We start from the raw sequence: 25,020 nt of genomic DNA, 5'->3' as shown, positions 1-25,020 counted from the left end.
GCTTCTTTTCATGACTACTTAAAGTGATAGCCCCATTTTAAGGTCTGTATATAAAAAAAATCCTTGTTCGTGTTCGTGCTTACGTTCGAATTAGTGGATTGATGAGATTTGTCTGCTCTTCATGAATTCCCTGAAATCGGTCCTTAAAATGTCTCTTTTTCTAATGTAAATATCAAAAATTTTCAGCTCGCGCTTCGCGCTCGCATCATTTGTTTAGTGAAATACGTATGGTCATAGTAGATTCCTACAAACAAGCCTTAGAATGCCCCTCTTCAGATCTGAATTTCCTATATTTTCAGCTCGCACTTTGCGCTACTGAGATGCGTATGATAATCATGATTACTATGACTACAAAAAGCTTTTCATGTGTTTGAATGTGATTCTAACAAAATCAGCAATCGCTTGGCACTCGCATTGGATGACTATGGTGAGATATGTATACTCTTAATGGATTAAAAAAAAGAAATAGTCCTTAAAATGTCCCTGTTTGGGGTCAATATATACAAAAATTTTCAGCTCGCGCTTCGCGCTCGCATCATTTTGTACGTGACGTACGTATGGTCTTCATAAATTCCTACAAACAAGCCTTAGAATGCTTCTCTTCTGAATTTCCTAAATTTTTAGCTCGCGCTTTGCGCTCGCAATATTTGATTAGTGAGATGCGTATTCTAATCATGATTACAATGACTACAAAAGGTGTTTCATGTTTTCTAACAAAATCAGCAAGCGCTTGGCACTCAAATTAGATGAGTATGGTGAGATATGTATTCTCTTATTTGATTTCTAAAAGATAATCCTTAAACTGTCTCTGTTTGGGGTCAATAAATACAAAAATTTCAGCTCGCGCTTCGCGCTCGCATTGTTTGTTTAGCGAGACAGATACGTATTTTTTTTTTTTTTTAATAGCTTATTTTGACCCTTTTTAGGTATGAATTTCAAAAATTTTCAGCTCGCGCTTCGCGCTCGCATCATTTGATCAGTGAGATACATTACATATCCGTTTAATGGCACAGTCCTTAAAATGTCTCTATATAAGGTCAATAGGCCTATAGCTGGTAATTGAGCGCGCTTTGCGCGCTCACTGAGCGACTCAAAATTTTTGCTGGTGCCCCCCCAATGCCGTGACCCACGGTACGCCACTGGCTATTGATATTAAGGGTTCCCAACATGTTAATTGTTACAGCCTGGATCATTGTCAATCCGGTCAACAAATTATGTCTTATAGGCTTGTCTACAAAGTACAAACCCTCTTATGGTCCTCTTTAATGCATTGTAGCAATTCTGAGCTTTACCTTACTGATCGATGCTTTTGGAGCTCTTAAATGTGCAAGCCTTCCTAGCCTTTTTCTAAAACTCTTGACATCTTCCGACACAACGTATGTCCATTGTCTAATTGAGGCAACTTGTGTCGGAAGAAGACATGGTTAACGGTGTGTTCTTGTTAAAGTCCTCTTGATTGGCATTCAGTCTCCTATGCTCGACTTGTCGGATTTCAGTACAGAGAGTTGTATGATTGTCCAAGGTACATCTGCATGACACTATTATAGTCAGCATTCCTCCAGAAGAACATCCTTAGTCGTACCATAATTACTAAAAGGTTTATTCATCTGGATAATCTCACAGTATACCTATGAGTAGCACATTGTGGCAAATAAATCCTGGAAGTGGTACACACTGTCTAATCAATGTTGGATGGTATTTGATGGTGATGTTAAGGGTGTTCCATTATGTTGTGTCCTCTTGTTGGAAAGGCAATAATCTGGCTTATAGTCCTCTATCTGGTTTGTTCATTGTCTCACTGATGAATTTCTGTTTACCATAAATATCAGGAAATTAATATTATTATTTGCATACGACTTACATAGAAATTATAGCTTTAATATTTGGAGATGGTTGCCATAGGAGATCTATCAAAGAGGAAAGAAAAGAAAATGGATGCTTCATCATGAAGCAGCAACTGGATTCAGCAAGAACGTCTAATCACGATTCCTGTATCTGAGAAAGATGCCTATAATGCACTTTAAGCCTTCATTATGAATTTATGAATGGCTTTCATGTCACTCGTATAGGCAAATGCCCATTGTTACTCTTATTAAGCATGCCCAGAGATCTTGTGATCCAAGCAAGTACTCATATTCACCACCAAGACAAGTGATGATGATGATGATGATGGGTTCTTGTAAAGCGCCGGTATTCGCCTCTGCTGGGCGCTCATGGCGCTTGCTCAAAAATAGGAAATATCTCACAAATTTCAATGTCTTTAAACAGTGCTTAGGATCATCATTCAGTTCAAGTACTGTCCTAGTAATGCTACAATTGAGTTATTCTTGGGATAATGTTGGAGTGGGGAACAGAAAGGTCTTCAGGTAAGACTCAAAAGTTGATTGGGTCTCTGCTCTCCTGATAAATTGGGGAAGGCTATTCCACAGCTTTGGTCCAGAGATGTAGAAGGCTCTGTCACCCCAAGTTGTGTGGCTGAGAGATTCCCTCAGCAATGCTTGATCTGCTGATCTGAGACTGTGTGTTGGTCTATGCTGAGATAAGAGTTCTGATATGTAGGGTGGAGATTTATCGTTAAGCGCTTTAAATACAACGACCCCAAGTTGATAAGCTAAGTGGTGTGCTACAAGGACCAAAATATTCGAAGCTAATGGGCTTTTATTTGTACGGGTGTGACATCTTGTGCTGATCACTTGGCAATCCAGGAGCTTGCAAGCGTGGACTATACTCGCACGAAACGCAAAGTCTCTACAACGTCAAAAAGAGAGCAAGACTTGGATGGAAATAATGAAGCATTCAAGCAGTGGGATCCATGTAGAATGGACTCATCATTGTACAATATGAGTGGGGTAACTGCTCGTGCAAAAGTCAATATCAACCAAGCAAGAAGTGTAGGGAAGGTCATCATGGTTAGTACACATAATCTACATGGAATTTAGAGGAAAGTATCACGTATGTGTTTCCTTGAATATTTATGTCGGATGCTTATTTGCATAATATGTAAATTACACTTCAGATATTAAGCTGATTATTAAAGTATTTGCCATTCTTAGTGATCACATCATATTGATCTAGACTAAAATGTTTTCATAATTGGCTTTGGGTGAAAAATCTAATTTTCTTGATTTTTTCCATATAAAGATGCTCATATATATGCAAATGAGGTAGATTTATTTACGATTTTTTATTAAAAGATAAATAAATTTGTAAAACTTATCATGGGCTTCAGTTCAATTCGTATTGTTTTCTGCACTTGATTTCCAATATTTTGATTATTTCCCATATTTGTAATTTATTATGGCTAATTTGCATAAAATGCAAATTTTGTGATTTTCATATATGCTTGTATATTTAAGGACTTTTAATATGGTGTTTAGGAAACGTTCCTGTATAAAGGTATTGCCATATTCCAATTTCAATAGATAATCTACTTGCAATTTTCGAGGGATGTATCACCAGTGTGTTTTCTTGAATATTTATAACATGTTATATACTTTTATTTGCATAATATGCAAATTACACTACAGAAACTAAGCTGAATACAAATGAATTCAACGTCCTTAGTGATAGCAGCATGTAAATTTCAATATTAATCAAATTTCCTAGCAGTTAATGAGAGAAAAATCACAATACCTTGACATTTTTCCATATAAGGATGCTTATTTGCATATTATGCAAATGAGGTAGATTTTTTTTTGCACTTTTGACAAAAAACGTTGAATACAGTTATTTATCATGAATTTTCGCTCAAAATTAAATTGTTTTGGACACTCAATTTGTAATCTATTTGTAATCTATTTTCCTTATTTTTCTAACTTTTTATGGCTAATTTGCATAATATGCAAATTTTGTAAATTTCCACGGCTTGGATTTCTTGGGACTTTTAGTATGTTGTTTAGGGGACCTTCCTTGAAAGCATTGCAGTGGAATATCTCGTGTTGCAATTAGTGGTGGGTCAAACCCTATATTGACTGGACTATTAATGAGGCAGACACTCTACCACCACTAAACCACCAATATCGGTTGTGATGTTTTGCGTGCATCTTACCTTGATAATAACAGGCCTCTTCAGGAGATTTCATTCTGAAAATTAATCAAACATGAATTCAATAACAACCATTAAATCTACAAGGTATGAAGACATAACATCACTAGCGTACCTACCGGGGGGGGGCAGTCTGCCCCCCCCCCTGACGAGACACAACCCATGCAAAGGACGTATCTCTGCCCCCCCCCCCCCCTGACGAGCCTGAAGACCTTTTTTTGCCCCCCCCCCCCCTGACGAGCTTGAAGACCTCTTTTGTCCCCCTGACAAGCTTGAAAACTTTTTTTTTTTTTTTTTTTTTTTTTTTGCTTGTCAAATTATTTTCTGGTTCGAAATCCTATATTTGTGGCTGAAGACCTTTTTTTTTTTTTTTGCTTGTCAAATTATTTTTTGGTTCGAAATCCTATATTTGTGGTTGAAGACCTTTTTTTTTTTTTGGGGCTTGTCAATTTTTTGGCGGACGGTTTTGCCCCACCCCCCCCCCCCCTGTGGAAAATCCGAGGTACGCTACTGCATAACATTAACACTGATGGCTCATGATCCCTTGACGTTTACGCTCTTAGAAATTAAACTATATGTAATAAAGATAGGGGGAATGCAGAAGAAGATGGAAACAAAGCATCAGCGAACAGAGAATCTTGTAATATCATTACTTACGAAGTGTATTCTAACAAATTAAGATTTATATTTCCTCCTCATTGTTTTGAACTTTTGAACTTCAACACAAAACTAGGAATTCAAATTTGTTTTTTCATTATTGAGTGTTTAAAATAATCACTTTCTCATTCATATCAATTCTTAAAAAAAGAAAGTAATTATGGATTAGAAAAAAGTGTTCCCATTGACGCGACATAGGCTTATAGTTAGGTTTACTCATATAAAATAAAATCACCTCGATAAGATCATCTGTCTAACCACTTCATCTTTGGCATAGTGGATTGGTAATTTTCCTGACTTATCTTCCACGTCTGTCTTAGCTCCATTGTCAAGTAAATAAAACACCAAAGCTTTCTCGGGTGATAGGTTTCCATTGTAAAACTCGTCTGAAATCTGAATCAAATAAAACTAGTAAACCAATGCCTGTTATTTCAATCGATCTTACAGCCGTGGACTGGGTGATACCCCCCCCCCCCCCCCCCCCCCGAGTCTCCGCTGTCGGTAATGTGGTCGTGAATAAACCGCCTCGATCACAAGAATCCCCCGTTAAATTACGAAAACTTTTTCATGCTAAAAATACAAGATAATTACTTCTGCATTCAGACCGCCCCGAAACACTCTCCGGGGAAATTTCTCACAATCAACCCCTAAAAATAATGTATGTAAACTTTGGTTCAATGCTATCTTGGTACTTTGTATAGATAAGGGCCCCGTCTTACAAAGAGTTATGATTGATCCAGTCAATCGTAACTCTATGAAAATCCATCAGAGTCATTTTTCTTCTACAGGAAAAGTACTTTTTGAACAAAGGCGAACACACCAAATTGTCAAGAAAACAAAGAATATGTGGATTTACATTCATATCTAGGTGTTTTTTAACAAACATGCACTTTAATAATTATACTTGCTTATATAGCGCTTAACACTTACTTTGTCAGAAGTCTCTAAGTGCTCTACAGTATATGCAGCATAATTACCCTGGATATATTTTGACTCTGCCGGCTTTCCACATTTGCGATTGATTCCGGGGATTGATTGGATCAATCGCAACTCTTTATAAGACGGGCCCTAGGAAACACAATTTAATATCCTGCGTCACGTGATCTTGAACAGAAACTTATATTGATTTGCTATGACAACACTAAATTATCATATAATATCTTGTATCATATAACGCGCTTACATGTGTATGTGTAATCTGTTGTGTAAACCCTTCACTCGGATTAAGGGCCTGAATGTGCAGCCTACTCATGTTGCCTTGTTTACTGAAGGCCCTTGAAACAGTAAGTTTTGTATGTTTAGTCTTTGCCTGGAGACCAAAATTTCAAGCAGGGTCTGTTCCTGCAGACTAGCATATGTGAGCCAGCCACTGATAAAACGAATCGAGAGTAGACTAGCACATACAAATAGCGAGAGGGCCTTCAGTACACAAGGCATGAGCAGGCTGCAATGCAGACCCTTTACTCGAGTGAAGGGTTTGCACAGCAGACTATAAGTTAAAACCGGGGTTGCAGTTGGTCATTCGATTAGTGTGTGGAATTTGGAGCAGAGCGATTATCACCGGAGCAAATGTCATGGAAGCGGAAAAGATGTGTTTAATTGAACAGTAAAAACAATGTAGTCAACAATACAAAATTACGATGTGGTATGTAAGTGCTTCCATCAAATTTAGCTTTAGCTATCCTAAAACATACAAAATCTCATTTCCACAAAGCATCGATAGATGGGAGAAATGATCAGAATATAATGCAAAATGATATCCCGGTTCATATCATTCTAATTATTGAATCTTTACTGAAGTGTAGACCGAAATCAAGTATGAATCACCTTTCGTAGCGTGTAACTTTCTTCTACATTTCTCCCAGTTTTGTAACAGAGTTTAATGGCTTCATGGAGACACATCTGACCGTCAGCTGACTGGACATTGAGATCAGCTCCTTGAGACACTAAGTTCTCAATCCTGGTGGTTTGACCATTTTGTATAGCAAGATGAATATCCTTTAAAGTCAGTTAGGATACAAGAGGGTTGGTTAGTTTATCCAGGGGAAAGTTTTGCGCCGATTTCAAAATAAAAGATTTATTGACCCAACATTTTGGCCATTTGGGGAAAGTTTTGACAAGATCTTCTAAATCTTTGACTAGCATAAGTTCTTTTTTTTATAGAGTCGAGTACGGGTGTGACTGAAAAAAGGGAGCAGAAGTTTATTGTTACAAGGGCCCATCGCTTATTGAACTGTTATAAACACTTGTAATTATTGAGTGAGGACTGTTCTTTCTGACTGAATGACTGGTATTTTCAATCAGTCAGTCTGGAGGTCCCTGTGTTAATGAGCAAATGAGCAAGATTTATCCAAGTCCTCTCGTGGCTGAGTTCATATCCATACAAAATCTCGCGAAATGTGAGACTTTTTTTCTCAAAAAATATAACTACTTTAAAAAAGGAATTATATTTGCACGATAGGAAATAGTAAACATTAATCCTTCATATTAAAAGTAAACTTTTATCTTTCATATTGGTTATTTTTTTCAATAAAATATTTTGATAAATAAGTGAATTTCAGGACTGAAAAGATTCTTCAAACATAATTTTCTTTCCCCTTCTTTTTCTCTTTCAAATTCCGCATTTTTTAATGTTTTGGACACAGATACTATTTATATCATCAGAAAGCTCAAACTCTATACTTTCTGACAATGTCACTTTTGATATGTGGCACCTTTTAGATGGGTCAACAGCTAGCTTTTTCCATCAAGATCCATGACGAGATTTCTGATATTTCTGAGTAGCATAAAATCCAGAGTTCTGTATCGGCCGCACAGAAACGCTGTTAGCCGCTGTTAACGTAACATTTCACTAACACTGCGCTAACAAAATGCCCCTGTTACAACCGGTAATCTCGCTGCGATGGCTATAATGCATTATTTACATCTGAGATTAACGCTTGACATCACAATCTGTATAGTATTATCCATTAACAAATCAGCTCTTAACAACATGGGTGGAATTACCGCGAAGAAGGTAGAAAAACCTGTTGTTAGAGGATTAGAGTTAGGCAAAATTTAATTACTATTACATTTTAACCTTAATTCTCCGGGGGGGGCATAATGCCCCCCCTCGACAATTTTCGCGATATATCTGCTACGCAAAAAAAATTTACCTCGCCGCTCACTGACTTTATATTTTCAAGTCTCGCGCAAATTTTGAGACAAAATTTGTGACGCCCGGGTATGCAGTTACGACATTATGCAACATTATGTAAGTGCATGTCAGACCCAAAATTGCTCATAAACGTGATTTCATGTACAAATCCAATGCAAATTGTGTATTTAGCCAAAATTCATAAATGTATCATTATTTCTACTTTTACTGATTAAAATTAATTAATTTTGCCTTGTTTATGATCAGAATTAAGTCTGGAACGATTTCCATCGAAAAAAAAAAAAAAAAAAAAAAAGTAAAAAACAAAGAAATACATAAGAAATTAAAAAAATAAAAATAAAATACATAAGAAATTGGTCTTGGTATCAGAATTAGTTTCATTCACAATTGTTAGGAATGCTATAAAGAATATTTTTCACCAAAAATAGCATTCTAGGAGCTTTATTTAGTGACTCAGAGCAAAAAGTATGATTTCATGAATAAATTAGCATAATTAATTCATATAAAATAAAAATCTATGAATTCAGTGAAATTCACCAATGCAACTACGTAGATTACGTCATTCTCTACCATCATGCAAATTTTCGTTGTGATTGCGCGATTCGCGGCTGAGATCTTAAGGGGGAGCCATAATGCCCTCCCCCCCTCCCCGGGAATGACAAGAATCAAAATACCCCGGGAGATTTAGGGTTAAACATGAAATGGCAGCAGGTAGTATTACTAATTTAATTCTTAAAATATCGAATAAGCTTAAAAATATTTAAAAAATTTGACTATTATGATATTACGATGGAGATTCTGTACAAAAAAATGCAATCCCACTTTTCATCAGTTTCTTTTGTTTGCAAATGCTCTTCGCAGACTTCACTCATCATGCTCATTATAGAGTACTTGCCAATAAAAAGTTATCATGCGATAAATTTCATCAGCTATTTTTCTTCTTTCTAATGTAGGGTCTATTCATAAAAAATGTCTTCACACATCTAAATAAATGATATATCTTGGAAGAAAAAAATCTTTGAAAAGGATCATTTATCTTGGCACTAATCAGCACCCCCCCCCCCCCCCCGCTATATACCTATTCCTAAAAGGGTACTCCAGGCTGAAGAAAATAATACGGTTAGAACAGTAAAGTGAGACAAGCAAAACACTGACAAATTGATAAAAATTGGAAATGAGTAGGAAAAAAATATGGTTTCTTAAAATTTTGCATTAGGCCCTATTTCGCTGAAATTTACATTCATGTCTCCAGAAATATACAATGAGGGTCTGTTATATCATACAAAATTGGGTTTAAATTTTGTCCACACAGAATATTGCTTCAAAGATCATCATTTTGTTACTCGGGCGACCTACATACATTTAAGACAATTACGAGTTCATTTCAAACTTTCAATAAAATCAGAAAAAGGGGAAAGAGCTAGAAGATATGGCATTACATCGTTCCATTTATTGCATATTCATGGCCACATGCTGCTCAGTAATATCAGTTGCAAAAAAGTGTTTAATTTTTAATAGTCAAGAATTTTGTTATTTTTTATCAGATTTTGATGAATTTTCAGCAATTTGCTCATCTAATTTTACTCAATTTATTCATATATTGTTGGCAACCGCGTAGCCAGGATTTCATTTTGGAGGGGGCGGTAAATGCACGCGAAGCGTGCCAACACTTACAGAGCGCGCGAAGCGCGCTCCCTAGGGGGTGGGTGCAGGGAGGGGGAGTTTCCCCCTCCCTTGCGAAGCGCGAAGCTTTCGGTGTTTCATAAATTGAAATAAAAAGGAGCCGCCTCCCTTGTCTCTAGTACCTACATCAGCTCCAATTCATTTGACTATATTGTGATTTTGAACCTTGATTGTAAAACGAACAAAAAAGGGATAAAATGGAGGAAATTAAAATAATATTAACCCCGCGCAAAGCGCGGAAGCTAAAGCATTTTTTTCAATTTTTTTAAAAAGAAAATGGTCCCGAGAAAAGGTTATTTTCTAAGTTATATCGAATACTTCCCTTGGAAAGATCAGATTTGATTACAAACAATTTAGCGACAGTGCATATCTTAACTCGCAAAACAGAGGAGAAGAAGGATATATGCCGGGAGGAAGATATTCCTCCCCGCTAAGAGCAATGAAACTCTGAAATTTCAAACGGGCGGACGTTTCATCAAATGCAGATATCTCTAATTCAGTTAATTTTCTAAGATTATTGAACTTCATTACAAGGAAAATAGTGCGCAAAAAGTTGAAACTTCTGTGATTATTGAAATTATATAAAACACGATGATGTATAATTTATTTCACTTATCCTGATGCGCTTCACTTTGAATGATAAAGAAACTTAAGTGTCATTCAAAATTTCAAACTGAGGGCGCAAAACAGGACAGGAGATGAATGTGCAGGGAAATGACATGAAGTTGAATAGAATTTGATAAAAAAATATTGCACTTTTTTATTTAATACGACACGAATTTTATACCTTCCTCTTTTGTTTGCCCCCAAATTATGGTTGTTTAGTAATGAGCTGAAAAGCGGGAGAAGTTGCCTATATGGAGGTGACGGCAGAAATTGAGATAAAGATTTTACCCGCCCGGAGCCGACCCGACCAGAAGTTGCGCGATCAATTTAAAAAAAAAAAAAAAATTCATATACTTCGGCCTAACCTTACTCTAATCATGGACCTATTGAATTTTAACGGGAAAGAAACACATATAGCTGAGGTGGAAAAACAGGGTTAGAGAAAGGGTGAGGGAAACAAAGGAGAACTGCAATATTGTCATTTAACCGCACGCAGCGCGGAAGCAAAATTCTTATATATAAATTTAGAGCAAGAGTCACGGAGTTTCTTTTTTTAGAAAAAAAATAAAGAATAAAAAGAAAAACCCACAAAGCTACCTTTCTTCCCTTTCCTCTCTTCGCTTTTCCTTTTCTCCTCTCTTTTCCCCCCTTTTTTTTCTTTTTGGGGACGTTTTGGGGGGGGCGACCTGATTTTTGTTGGGCCCAGAATACCCCTTTTTTTCGGTCGAGGTATATTATAAATTACTTGGTATAAGAAAGGGAGACAAGTTTTAAAGAGAGAAATTATTCACTAACATCATCACTATTGGTGCCCATGGCACTGGTAGTGATTTGTATTAACATTAGCGCCACTGTTAGCTTCTGCTAAGCCTTTTATTGTTAGATTATTAGGAATTCGACTAAGCTTCTGTGAGTTTATCGATACCAGTTGGCCTACTTTTAGATGTCTGTGTGGAAACAATGCGTCTAGCAGTGGTCGCCCGTGAAAGGTGTGACTGTCCCTAATGTTAGCGTTCTGGTACGCTAACAACGCGTCTTCGCCACTGATTGGTTGACTAGTGTTATCAAAACAACAGGCGCGGGTAATTTGAAGAGATTGCCACATGGTGAGTGTGACCTTGCAGAGTAGTCCAGTCATTTTAACTTTTACTTGTAACAAATTGCAACAGAATTTATTTCAATGCAGAACATTTCTTTGAGGTCCATAGAAGACCATACTAAAAGTCCCAGAAAATCCGAATAGGGGAAAGTGTTCTAATTTGCATAAACATAATGGTTAGTTTTGGTCATATTAGCTCATTTAGTTTACGTAGCAGTACTACGTAGCAGTACTATGTACTCAGACCCAATTGCAAACCATATCGATTCCGGACTCGATACTATGTATACATTGACCTCATCAAATTATAGCTATATCATAAACATGATACATATCAGTAAGCAAAGATTTATACTACAAGAACATTGTTACTATTAACATTAAATGCATAAATTCGATTCTGATTTGACTGTATTTATTGTTTATCATGAAAGAGTCTAGGCAAGGAAACTATCATATGCTAGTCACTTGACGTTGTACACCAAACTAAAGACATTTTCTGCCTACTCGATCTCAGAGTTCAAGAGAAAAATGAGATGTAGCTATTAGACCTGCCACATCCTATTATACTACTATTGAACTACCGAAGGCACTCACCCATTTTCCGTAATTTGCAAATTTAGGGGAAAATCTGTCAATTTGGAGCCGTTGAAGAGGGGAGGGGTCGATGCACCTATAGCCGAAACCTGTTCATCTTTAAGTGGTTTCAACTAATACAAATGACTTAACCATGTAGCAGAAATGCCCTTTGCCTGAATGGGGGGGGGGGTCAAAAGCTGCGGTTTTGTTTTAATAAAGAGGGGAAATAAGCAAAATGGGTGGGGAGATGAGGGGGTAGGCTTTGCTGAGCCAGCACTTCTTTATATGTAGCTGTTAGAGGAAAATCTATTTTTTTATTTCCAAGTGGTTACGAAACAATGAAAGAGGTTTGCTATAGAGCAGAAACAATGGCCCGAATTCACAAGGGTGGATTCTGCAAAATCCACGGATGAATCCACGGATTTTGCAGGATCCACAGTCCACGGATTCGCTTTTGTGATTCACAAAGGTGGACTCGACCGAATCCACGGATTCAATCGAGTCTATTACGTCACGATTTCGAGTCAACTGTTTGGGGTGGTCTGAAACAGTGGACTCCACAGAATCCGTGGATTTTAGGCGCATTGGCCAATCACAGCGCAGCATTTGGGTACATTTTTGTGCAGACAACAACCGCTGGGCGATGATTTGGCAGCAAAATTCAAAGTGGAAGACTGGACGTGAAAGTGGTGGAGAAAATACATGCTTGACCGAGCTCCGTGGAAATTGTGAGCAATTTGACATATTTTTTTGATGAGCAATATTTTTTGTAACTTTTTATGCATTGATTTGTGAAGTAATATCCGAATTTATGTCATAAATGGATACGGTAATGAGAATCGAGTTAGTGAAAAGATTTCTCGCGGAAATGGTTCTGTGTAGCCCCATAAGTACATTTCTGTGTTTGTCTTTCGCGAGCTCTGACTGTGACACGGCTGGACGTTCTCGTTGATGTTAGACGATTAGACCCTTGACTTTTTCCTCTTTTCACTCGGTTCTTCCTAAATTTCTATTCCTCCTGACCCTGTCGCTGGATTTTCTTAGATCTACATGGTCTATCCTACTCTAGCCTGCACGCCTGAAGGCTCCTGGAGAGTAAAAATCAGTCAAGTTGTATTAGTACTGGTACCGTACTATACCGGTACTACGTCTACGGTGCACTCAAATCTCACTCTCAGATTTGTCAGAATGATAATCAGATTCAGAACTGACAGAATTTCAGTTAGTACTATCCATGGTCACGATAGTCATGAGTATGCCTACGGGCCGGCTATGACTACGTAGGCCTAGACTGATTACTACTCTCCAGGCTAGTCTTTTCAGCAATTTTAAAGATTTCATTTGAGACGATGAATCGTTTCAAAAAAATAAATTTGGGAGAGCAGTCATGTATTTTTATTTTAGCAAAGATGGGACAATTTTCAGAATACAGATTTGAGAGAATTTTGTCAAACTGTAATCTCAATGTCTGAATCTCATTCTAGTCTCATGCTCATCTTTCTTATGACTATTTTCTTTGCCATTGAAACTTAACCCTAGGCCTATGTCAATTTCATTTTCTATGCAGAACAAAAATGGCAGAAAATCACCATGCTCATTTAATGCATCTTGATCATGTCAACAGGCTCGGAGAGGTAAGCTTTTGTTTCGATTGAACAATAAACTGATGCAGTGCTTATTGCAAAATATTACCCTTTTTTATAACTGACAAATTATGAATTGTTTCTAAATATGAAGGTGATGTTGGTTGAAGCACTGGTGATGAAACCAACATGGCAAATTTTCATTCCTACTTGCACAAGCAGTGACAATTTTCATCTAAGATATAAAAAATGGATGGAGTCAAAATGAATGAAAGGAGTACGGCAATTAAAGCAGCAGATTATTTGAAACATGTGACTTGATGTATGCAATGCATACAGTGTATATTAATGTAAAAAAATTAGGAAAAGAAAAAACAAACTTAATCCTAAATAGACTGGGCTATTTCCATACGGTACCTAAGAAGACTAGGGGGGGGGGCTGAATGTTTGCAAACCTTACTTATTGTTCAGGGAATCTTGAATTACTGTTTTTTTTTTCCATGTTTATCTTCTCTAATTCTTTTTCATGTATACACAGATAGCCAATTGGCCCAGACCCTGACTGGATTCCTTTTGAGTTGTACATGGATGAAGCCTTTCGAATGCGGTATCACTGCACTCCATCTCATCAACATGCTTGAGGGTGATCTGAGGAGGAATACAGAATGTAGTGAACCTCTACCTGTTGCCATATGTGCCATCGATAGGACTCACGTCTACATTAGGAGTCCTGTTGGGGAACAAGCCCTGTACTTCCTTAACCGGAAGAACAGGTATTCTGTCACTGTGCAGATTGCATTTTTAATATAAATGTATACTCTGTTATGCCAGTCTGAACTTTTGGGAAAGGGTCGATAATGTGACTTGTACTCCTATCATCATTCCAATGTCACTAAATATAATAGCGGTCATTGACTTTTTTAAGCATTGAAATTTAGATTGTTTTATTTCGCATCCTCTCTTTGTAATGTACTGTACAGTTTTTATTTGTCCTTTAAATATGCTCTTGAGCATTTTCCTTACAAATTTATTATCTAGACATTAGACGCTACAGACTGAGAATCTAAGTGAGTCTTTTGATACTTGTGTTTGATATATACAAAATCTTATAATTCCATTGTATTTCTTTAAGTTTAGTGTGAAAATCATTCAGACAAAGACCAGATCCTTCTCCTATTAGGTTTACTTTAAAAATGAATACTCACTTTCTTACTGTCATGCTCTTCATGTATTTTTCAATTGATGCCGAAGTCAGATATCAATATTCAATAAATACTTAATCATCATAGAGAGTGAAGAATATGTGTATATTAATAACATAAATATAATTTATTATTACCCATATTTGACATCTGAGCTGGACATTTAAAATGTATTGCCCTATAGTTTTCATGAATATTGATAATGAGTCAGGTACTGTATACTATAATTGTTTTTCTCAGTCTTTCTAGTACAATTTCATCAATTACAACATAATTCCTAATTTATGAATAGATATCTATATAAAGTTTCTATGATATCAATATTCAAATGAATTCTCTATAATTTCCCAACCACATCGGCAAATCAAGGACTTTTGTAATTTCTTTAGCTGTAAGTATTTAATATAACCTGCAATATTGTTTATGCAGTGCGTCCCAGAAAAAACGAAACCGAGATTTATCGATGATTTATAATAACTTAATCACAAATACAATAGACAAATGACCTACCATTGTAAATCTCCTCTTTCATCTAAAATTACTTAGATTATTTCTCATTCACGCATGAGTGAGCAAAACAATTTGAAAAGGGGATACCCAAAAGTCATTTGGCGGGCTCTATCTGGGTTTCAAAAAGAAAAGCACGTTTTTAAAAAGTTTAATATCTGTTCTGTAATTTGATACTTCAATTACAGAAAATGGTCAAGAAATAACAAAGTTCTGGTTATTTTAAATAAGGCTTGAATTTCAATAATTTCATAAAATGAAGAGGGTTTACAGGCTAGCGTTTAAACTCACTCGACACTCCGTTTTGTTGACGATCAGCCATGCATTCAGTCTTTTTTAACTATGTGATAGCTCCTGTGGGAAACCGGTGAAAACACGTTTATTTAATGAAACTTCTTGACTATTTTTTGTGATTAAGGTATCAAATAAAAGAGCAGATATTGAACTTTTTAGACATGTGATTTTCTTTTTGAAATTCAGATACCCCCCCCCCCCCCGGCCAAATTAGTTTTTTCTTGGATGCCAAATTAGTTTTTTCTTGGATGCACTGAACAATATAAATCCCTCAAAAAAGGTTTGGAAATCTGTGTTTGGCCATTAATTTCTCCCAACTCCCAATTTTATACAATGCATATTTTACATCATTTAAAAGACCATTTAATTCTCTTTAAAATGATACCATGCTTGTTATGATTATGCCATTGTAAAAAGAGCAGGATTCAAAAGTGTTGGATGAGGTCTGAATTGAAAGCTGCAAAACGAGCAGAAATAGTCATGAAGGGTCAATACAGAACATGATTCTTTTTTCTGTGTCAATACAGATAAAAATCCAGTCAAATCTAGCCCCTGCTTCTGTTGTAATGGTACTGTGAGATAACATGGTTTGAGTCGTGGTTTGAAATACCTATGTTTGTTTGTTTGTTATGTGTTTGCTTGTGCAGAGGTGTGTTTGATTCCATGTTAATGTTGATGTTAAGGTGCATGAAAACAATCAAAAGAAACCGATGAGAAACCCACTCATCATAAATAAAAAAAGAACAGTGACTTTCAATATTGTGTCATTTTGCAACTTTTGAATTTTGACCTTATCCCACATTTCAAGGCACTGCACCTCCATGTGAACCATAATCATATCATGTAGGTTATCATTTTAAAGAAAATCAAATGGTCTATTCATTGATATTAATTACACATTGGTATAGTCCGAGGATGGATTATCGATCAAAGTCAGATTTCCAAACTTCTTTGAGGAGTTTATATTATTGGATTATAATTTTTCATTAAATTCAAATATTAACAGAATATGTGTACATGCATGGATAGACCATTATTGATATTTTATAAATCAATCCTCGGAATTAGGGAAGCCAATGGCTTCTCTGTTTTTTGCTGCTTCAATACATTTCTGAAAAGAAAAAATGTCCATCTTGATAGCATGTTCAGCATTGGCAATATCCATTTTATTTTCATATTCTTCCTCTTTTGTCACACGAGCTCTGTTGATGCCTTGGGGACAATTTTCCAAGCTCCTCTTTCGAGGTGATGCATTGCTGCTAAAAATTATTGACCAAAACCCAAAAAATATTTAATTCCATGATAGCATGATGTATTTGAATTTTAAGAAATTAATTTTTACATGCATGTCACTCGACTTGCAGAAAAATTAGTTTTAACAGTCATAATCTATGTAATCATAGTTGAATAATGTAAAGTGTGGTTTAATATTCATGTGTGGAAAATGTGACAAAATAATATATTAAATTTTAGTCATCAAATTGAATCAATTGTGCTTTGAATTATTCCAGATATTATTCCCATTGGTAAGAGTGATCATAGTGATGGTATGTTTTGTGTGTCAAAATCGAATATAGGCCTAATGTTTTGATATTTTAAATTAGGTGATGATGTTTATAAAGGATTGGAATGTCTGATAATGTTAGTCATGATTAATTACCTGATTGTATCATGATCATGGTGTGATTCAAAGTGAATTGGCAATCAGTGATTACCTTGTTCTTATATATGGATCCAGTGGTGCTTTAGTGATGTGGAATTGGTTGCTGTAAAAAAGATTAGTTTCTCAGTAACATATCTTATCCTGTCTATCTGAGATTAACTCGATTAAATAATGAATTTCTTCTTTCTGCCACTTCAAGGCCGGTTGATCAAGTGCAGCTAGCTGATGATGTGCTCCTATTTTGTGTGTGTGTGTCTGTGTGTGTGCAAAGATACACAACCAATGCCAGCAAACATAATTTTTGGGAAATGGGGGGGGGGTCCAATACCAGCAAGCATTTATTTTAGAATAATATATTTTGGTTTATTGTGTATATGCTGCATATGTTTATGTTTTTATGACACTGAGCATGCTCAGTGCAGTCTCAAAAAGGGGAAATCCCTAAATTTGATTGAAAACCCATGGTTGAATCGATGGATTTGGTCGAGTCCAGGGTTGAATCCTTGGACTCAACCGTGGGTCTGGTGGAATCCGCGGATTTTTGAGTCCACCGTTGGTGAATCACAAACTGCAGAATCCGTGGATTTTCCAGAATCCATGGACTAAAAAATCCACGGATTCTAAAATCCGTGGATTTTGCAGAGTCCACCTTTGTGAATTCGGGCCAATGTTTTGCTTCAATTGGGGCTCCAAATTGGCAGATTTCCCCATAAATTATAAATTAATAAGGAGGGAAAATAGGCAAAAAATTGTGGGAGACTTCGGGAACCTCTGAGGGGGTATAGGCTTTGCTGAGCCAGCACTTCTTTATATGTAGCTGATAGAGGAACATCTTTTTTTATCTCCTAGAGGTTACGAAACAATAAAAGTGGCTTACATAATAGCAGAAACATCTTTTGCATCAATGAGGGCTCCGAATTGGTAGAATTTTCCATAAATAGGCAAAATATGGAAAAGGGGCGAGTGACTTTAGCAAACCCCGTAGGGGATAGGCTTTGCCGTACCAGCATTTCTTTATATTGAGCTAATAGAGGAAAATATATTTTTTCATCCCAAAGTGCTTAAATAAATAACAATAAAAGTGGTTTACTGCGAAGATGAAACGCCTTTTGTGTCTTTTGCCTTCAAGTGATTTCAAGACAATAAAAGTTGTTTTTCTCTGTAGCAAAACACCACTTTGTCACATTGGGAGCTCCAAAAAGCACGATATTTTAATAGTTGAGCTACGGATAAGGGGGTAACTTCGACAGGCTATTGCGGGACTATGCTTTAATGTTTTGAACGTAATTGCATGCAGCATGCAGAGCAATGTATTCTCTAACTTTTCCAAGAGATTTCATTAACATAAAAGTTGCTGTAAAATGTAGAAAAAGCCCTTTGTCCACATTTTAATCTAAGTACACCTTTCTATCGCTATTCGCACACATGCATTTACGCGTGTAAGTCACACCAACAGAGGCGAGGCAAGACCGATTTAATCTATTTTACTCTCTTCAAAGGCATGTCAGCGATCGTGTTGTAGTCGATATCAAAAGTGTGACTAAGACATGGACTTTTGGTTTTTGGTGTCACTTTATTGCAATATCGAATGATACATTCGGATGTATTTGCCCTTAATCTAAACAAGTTAAGACATTAATACTGTTATGAAGCATATCGATTTTCTCGTTGATATATCCCCTTTCTTGTCGAATGCTGATATTTTACATTAGTTGTTGATGCTACTGATAAAACAGAAATATATCAACGCATATGCAAATTTTTAACCGAAAACATGGTAATTTTGGCATAAATTCTCACATTTTGCGAAAAATAGTAACCGTATAGTTCTGAAAACGATTGCAATCGATTTATGATATCTTAATCATAGTGAATAGCGTATTCATTGCAAGATTTTCCCATAATTATATGTACAAAAATATTAATGACAAGGCATATCAATTAATTTTTGTAGCCATCTTGGATTTATGCAAATTAGATGCCTTTCCCATATTCGGATAGTTTTGGACTTTTATTATGTTGTACTAGAGACCTCACAGAAATGCATTGTGGTGAAAAAAAAAATTGTTGCAATTTGTTCAAAGTTTGGTCAAAATGTGGGCTAAAATGATTGGACTAGAGGCCCAGTGTGGGGAACATTGGAGTTTGCGTAGGAGTGTGGTCTCTACATGACCAATCAGAGCGCAGTTTTCTTGTTTTTAAGCTGCTAAATGTACTTGTCCTATCAAAAGCTGGCTGCTGGCCCATCTAAAATACATCTTCTTATAAAACCTATATCATATTAAAGCTTAGATATTAGATATTAAAACTTTGGCAAAAAGAAGCTGCTGAAAACTGCTTATCTAAAAAAAGAGCCAATGGAGTAAAGTAGAGAGTCAAAAGGGGCCTATGCTTTCGATCCTAGCAGAATCTTCGTCGGAGGCAAAATGACAAACACATGAAGTGGAACAACCATAATATAGACCACAGACATACAACAGCAACACTAGAAACAAGGAAACAAAAGGGGCATTAGTGAGAAGAGATGACCAATCAGGTTAATGAAGGGGATGAAAGAAAAGGAGTGGGCAGACACAAAGGGAAGTTGGTGTAAGGCCAAAGAAAGACCTCAAGCCAAGAGGGATTAAGATGTGAGGCAGGCAACATCAAACAGGATCTAGAACAAAACAGTGATGAAGGGTATGAGGAAGAGATGAATAACAAGAGAATTAGTGAGAGGTGGGTCAAACAGGTAACAAAGAGAGGCATAATAAACTGGTGTGTAAGAGTGGGGAAAAGGGAAAGAATGGGGAACAACCGATAATGTGCAAAAGACATAAGTATGTATGATGGAGTAATAAACAAACTAAGAGAAGAAAGTAAGTGTAAAAATAAACCTGTAAGAATGAAAGTATGTAAATATTTCCAAAAAGGAAAGTAAATGAAAAGAAAAAAAAAAATATATATATACAAAAGATGTAACTGATATAGTAATCCGCTGGGTGTGAGGGGAAAAAAACTGAAGACTATATATATAAAAAAAAAAAAAGCTCAGCTCCAATTTTTCATCCCTTATTCAGACGATATTCTAATTATTATTACATTTTTTTCTCTCCACCTCTTAGATTTACCTCTTATTCATTTTGCTTATTTTCATGTTCACCATGTTTTTTTTCTTAATACACCCCCTCTCTCATACAGCATCAGCTTCTTTATTTGCTATATATATAGTCTTCTGTTTTATTCCCCCTCACACCCAGCGGATTACTATATCAGTTACACCTTTTGTATATATATATTTTTTTTCTTTTCATTTACTTTCCTTTTTGGAAATATTTACATACTTTCATTCTTACAGGTTTATTTTTACACTTACTTTCTTTGGTCATCTCTTCTCACTAATGCCCCTTTTGTCTCCTTGTTTCTAGTGTTGCTGTTGTATGTCTGTGGTCTATATTATGGTTGTTCCACTTCATGTGTTTGTCATTTTGCCTCCGACGAAGATTCTGCTAGGATCGAAAGCTTCGGCCCCTTTTGACTCTCTATATTAAAACTTTATCATAATCTAAAAATCATTTGAGCTCAAACAGAAATTAAGTCTAAAAACAAGTACATTTGTTCCATGAAAATAATCATTTTCTTTCATGTTTTGGATCAAAAGTTTCACCTACATGTATATTACAATTTTTTAATCCAGACAAATGGCCCGAAAAGAATGATTCTTCTTCTTTATAGATAAACAAAAAAAAAATTTGGTCTATATTCACAGCCTACACCCTTCTTGTTTTGTGTCTAGTCGAATTATCACTCTGAAGAAGGTAAGTTCTTACACATTATAACAAATAAAAACCATTATATTGTAAATACAATTTACGGCTTTCTTTTTTTTCAACACAGTAAATAAGATTGTATTCATCGATCTATTTGATAAATAAGAAAAAAAATTACGAACCAGCAGTATTTAAACATCTCATCTTCTGATTGCAGATTTTACATGTATTGTGTCAAATTCTTATTTTTGCTGCACAAGCCACCCTTAAATGCTCGATATTGTTATCGCCCCTCCAACTGGCTCTACTCTCCCTTCATTCTCTGCCCTGATGTAACCAGATTAAACACCACAATGATTCTATAAGCCAAACATTTACCTCGGTATTGTGAAGTTTTCCCAGCGCGAAAAGTAACACAAGTTCATTTTTCTGATGACGGAGATTTTCAATACTCGCATATTCAGGTTTAAGAAATCTAACAACATCAAAATTATTCCCTAAAAGAGCGAGGTCTGAAGGTTCCCAACGACTTTCATCTCTCATGTTCACCGCAGCCCCTTGACTGACAAGATGTTTGGATACATCAAGGTGGCCTCTCAAAGCAGCAATGTGTAATGCAGTCCAACCACGGTCTCCGATTTTATTCACCTCAGCTCCTTGACTGATGAGATATTTGGTTACATCAAGATCACCACTGAAAGCAACATGGTGTAATGCAGTCCCACCATTATTATTTCCTCCGTTTATCTCGGCCCCTTGACTGATCAGATATGTGGTGACATCAAGATGGCCATTCTGTGCAGCAAAGTGTAATCCGGTGGAACCATTGTTGGTTCCTTTATTCACCTCAGCCCCTTGACTGATAAGATATCTGGTTACATCAAGATGACTATTCAGAGCAGCAATGTGTAATGCAGTCAGACCTTCACTATCTCCTTTATTCACCTCAGCCCCTTGACTGATCAGATATGTAGTGACATCAAGATGACCATTCTCAACAGCAATGTGTAATGCAGTAAAACCTTTATTATCTCCTTTCTTCACATCACCCCCTTGACTGAACAGATATTTGATAACATCAAGATGACCATTAAAAGCAGCATTGTGTAATGCAGTCCCACCATTATTATTTCCTCCGTTTATCTCGACCCCTTGACTGATCAAATATGTGGTGACATCAAGATGGCCATTCTGAGCAGCAAAGTGTAATGCGGTGCAACCATTGTCATTTCCTCCGTTTATCTCGGCCCCTTGACTGATCAAATATGTGGTGACATCAAAATGGCCATTCTGAGCAGCAAAGTGTAATGCGGTGCAACCATTGTTTTCTCCTTTATTCACCTCAGCCCCTTGACTGATCAGATATTTAGTTACATCAGGATGGCCATTCTGAGCAGACAAGTGTAATGCAGTCCGACCATTGTTAAGTCCTTTCTTCACCTCAGCCCCTTGACTGATCAGATATGTGGTGACATCAAGATGACCATTCAGAACAGCAATGTGTAATGCAGTCAGACCTTCATTATCTCCTTTCTTCACCTCAGCCCCTTGACTGATCAGATATTTAGTTACATCAAGATGGCCATTCTGAGCAGACAAGTGTAATGCAGTCCGACCATTGTTAAGTCCTTTCTCCACCTCAGCCCCTTGACTGATCAGATATGTGGTGACATCAAGATGACCATTCAGAACAGCAATGTGTAATGCAGTCATGCCGTCATTGTCTCCTTTCTTCACATCACCCCCTTGACTGAACAGATATTTGATAACATCAAGATGACCATTAAAAGCAGCATTGTGTAATGCAGTCCCACCATTATTATTTCCTCCGTTTATCTCGGCCCCTTGACTGATCAAATATGTGGTGACATCAAGATGGCCATTCTGAGCAGCAAAGTGTAATGCATTGCAACCATTATTGTTTCCTCTGTTTATCTCAGCCCCTTGACTCATCAGATATTTGGTGACATCAAGATGACCACTGAAAGCAGCATAGTGTAATGCGGTCCCACCATCATTATTTCCTTCGTTTATCTCAGCCCCTTGAATGATCAGATATGTGGTGACATCAAGATGACCATTCAGGGCAGCAATGTGAAATGCAGTCCAACCATTTTCATTTCCTTCCTCCACATCAGCCCCTTGACTGATCAGATATTTGATAGCATCAAGATGACCAAGGAAAGCAGCAAAGTGTAAAGCAGTCAGTCTTGTAACAGACTTTTTAATCTCAGCCCCTTGATCGATGAGAAATGTCAACATCTCCACTCTGCCGGTCTTTGCTGCAATCATTAACGGTGTCCAGCCTTCAGCGGTACCCTGATTCACGTTCGCCCCTTGACTGACTAGGCTTTGTACTTCACCAAGGTGACCATTCATTACAGCCATTAGTAACGGAGAATAGTCATCCGTATTCTCTTTAACCATACTTGCTGTAAGATTGTCGATAGATTTGGGTAATTCAGAAATTCTCTGTGGAACAGCTAGATAATGTGGTGTGACCCCAAAGGTCTTCGTTTCCATCATGGTGTACAATTTTATCATTTCTTTTTATATGTGTGCAAGTCAACACCCTTTGGTATTTCCTTCACTCGGTCTAGATACTGATATTGATGCTAGTTGACTGACGTCTTCTATTTCCACGATACGTTTGTCAAGTTACCCTAAAGTTTTACAACCACAGCAAAACAGTAAATCGTGTGACAAACTTCATGTGTAGCAATGTGTGAACCAATGTCGCTTACTTGGGTGCTGTAGAGACAATTCAGGTGTAATGCTTTAGCACTATGTCTTCCGATGAAAATCATGTACAGTCCATGCACTCGTTAGCTTTGTTTTAGACAAATGTGTTATGTACCCGTTCTTCCCAAAGAAATCTCGGATAATAATACCCAAACATCTGGATGTAGTTTCGTGCAGTTAGAATGGCAGCGAGCGACGTTAAGACTATATAGTCCAGCATCGATGTGATTGACGGTGTATATTATGAATGAAATTTGACGCACACTACAACAGGGGAAGTTATAATAGTTATGACGAATGACGTTTAGAGTAGTCTGTCGCTCGCCCGATCCAGCATCTTAAAGGGGTGCATCCCACCCCCCCAAAAAAAAATAATAAAAAAATTAATAATCAAATAAATAGAAATAAATAAATTGAAAAAATTGAATTGATGGCATAAAGCATATTAACGTGTGAGCGAAGTGAGCGGGCAATTCGTCATGGTACGTCTGCTAAATTGTTTTTAGGAGGACAAGTACGGTGAAGTAAAGAGATTGAAAGGGCCTGTACATCTAACGTCATTTGATATTATTAAGGAAAACTTAAAGGTCAAGTCCACCCCAGAAAAATGTTGATTTGAATAAATGGAGAAAAATTAAACTAGCATAATGCTGAAAATTTCATCAAAATCGGATGTAAAATTAGGAACTAATGACATTTTAAAAAGTTTCGCTTATTTTTCACAAAACAGTGATATGCACAAATCAGTGACATGCAAATGAGACAGTCGATGATGTCCCTCACTCACTATTTTTTGTCTTTTTGTTGTTGTTTGAATTATACAATATTTCATTTTTTTACAGATTTAACAATAAGGATCAACTTGACTGAACCATATAGTATTAAACAATGCTAATTCCACATCTACAGGGAGAAATTTATTGTTTCACTTGAAAATGAAGAGAAAATTAGAATATTTCATATTTCATATAGTAAAATACAAAAGAAATAGTGAGTGGATGACGTCATCAGTTTCCTCATTTGCATACCAACCAGGATGTACATATAACAATTTTGTGAAATTAAGCGAAACTTTGAAATGTCATAACTTTCTTATTTTACATCCAATTTCGATAAAATTTTAAGTGTTATGCCTGTTGGATTTTTCTCTTTTTATTCAAATCATATTTTTGTTGGGGTGGACTTGTCCTTTAAGGGAGTCTTTGAGAAATTGTCCTCATTTTTTTTTACAAATTAGGGGATATGAGGGGTAAAAGGAAAAAGGTGGTGGATTTATTGAATCTAAATAACAAGCACAGGAATTTTTACAGGCCAAGATAATTTGAGCGTGCTCATAGGATAGGGGTGTGTAGGGGTGGGTGAGGGTGTGTGTGTGCGTGTCTAGTTGTGTGTGTCTGATGGCTGTCCCTACCCTCCCGGGATTTAATTACGCCAGTGTTGAGCACATATTGAAC

The 25,020-nt window shown here is 36.6% G+C and overlaps 1 protein-coding gene and 2 long non-coding RNA genes across 3 annotated transcripts; 1 reads left to right on the top strand and 2 right to left on the bottom strand.

The window, feature by feature from the left end:
• Window positions 1–4,048: 4,048 nt before the first annotated feature.
• On the bottom strand, window positions 4,049–6,667 carry LOC129283294 (uncharacterized). The gene is made up of 3 exons (XR_010294411.1): window positions 6,530–6,667; window positions 4,938–5,095; window positions 4,049–4,083 (listed from the first exon to the last, which is right to left on the bottom strand). It is a non-coding gene; the product is annotated as an uncharacterized LOC129283294 (long non-coding RNA).
• Window positions 6,668–12,450: 5,783 nt separating this feature from the next.
• LOC135154922 (uncharacterized) lies at window positions 12,451–16,378 on the top strand. The gene is made up of 3 exons (XR_010294319.1): window positions 12,451–12,554; window positions 13,394–13,460; window positions 13,948–16,378. It is a non-coding gene; the product is annotated as an uncharacterized LOC135154922 (long non-coding RNA).
• Window positions 16,379–21,139: 4,761 nt separating this feature from the next.
• Window positions 21,140–23,350, bottom strand: LOC135155281 (putative ankyrin repeat protein RF_0381). The gene has a single exon (XM_064104220.1). It carries the CDS (start codon window positions 23,348–23,350, stop codon window positions 21,140–21,142), a length of 2,211 nt encoding a protein of 736 aa, XP_063960290.1.
• Window positions 23,351–25,020: the final 1,670 nt, after the last annotated feature.

Source organism: Lytechinus pictus, chromosome 8 (genome assembly GCF_037042905.1).
Source record: "Lytechinus pictus isolate F3 Inbred chromosome 8, Lp3.0, whole genome shotgun sequence".
Classification (NCBI taxonomy): Eukaryota; Metazoa; Echinodermata; class Echinoidea; order Temnopleuroida; family Toxopneustidae; genus Lytechinus; species Lytechinus pictus.
The sequence above is the reverse complement of the archived record's forward strand: the minus strand, read 5'-3'. Positions and strand labels throughout refer to the sequence as shown.

Excerpts from the sequence above, each read along its gene's own strand:
- LOC135155281 (XM_064104220.1), bottom strand. The coding sequence starts at position 23,350 with ATGATGGAAACGAAGACCTTTGGGGTCACACCACATTATCTAGCTGTT.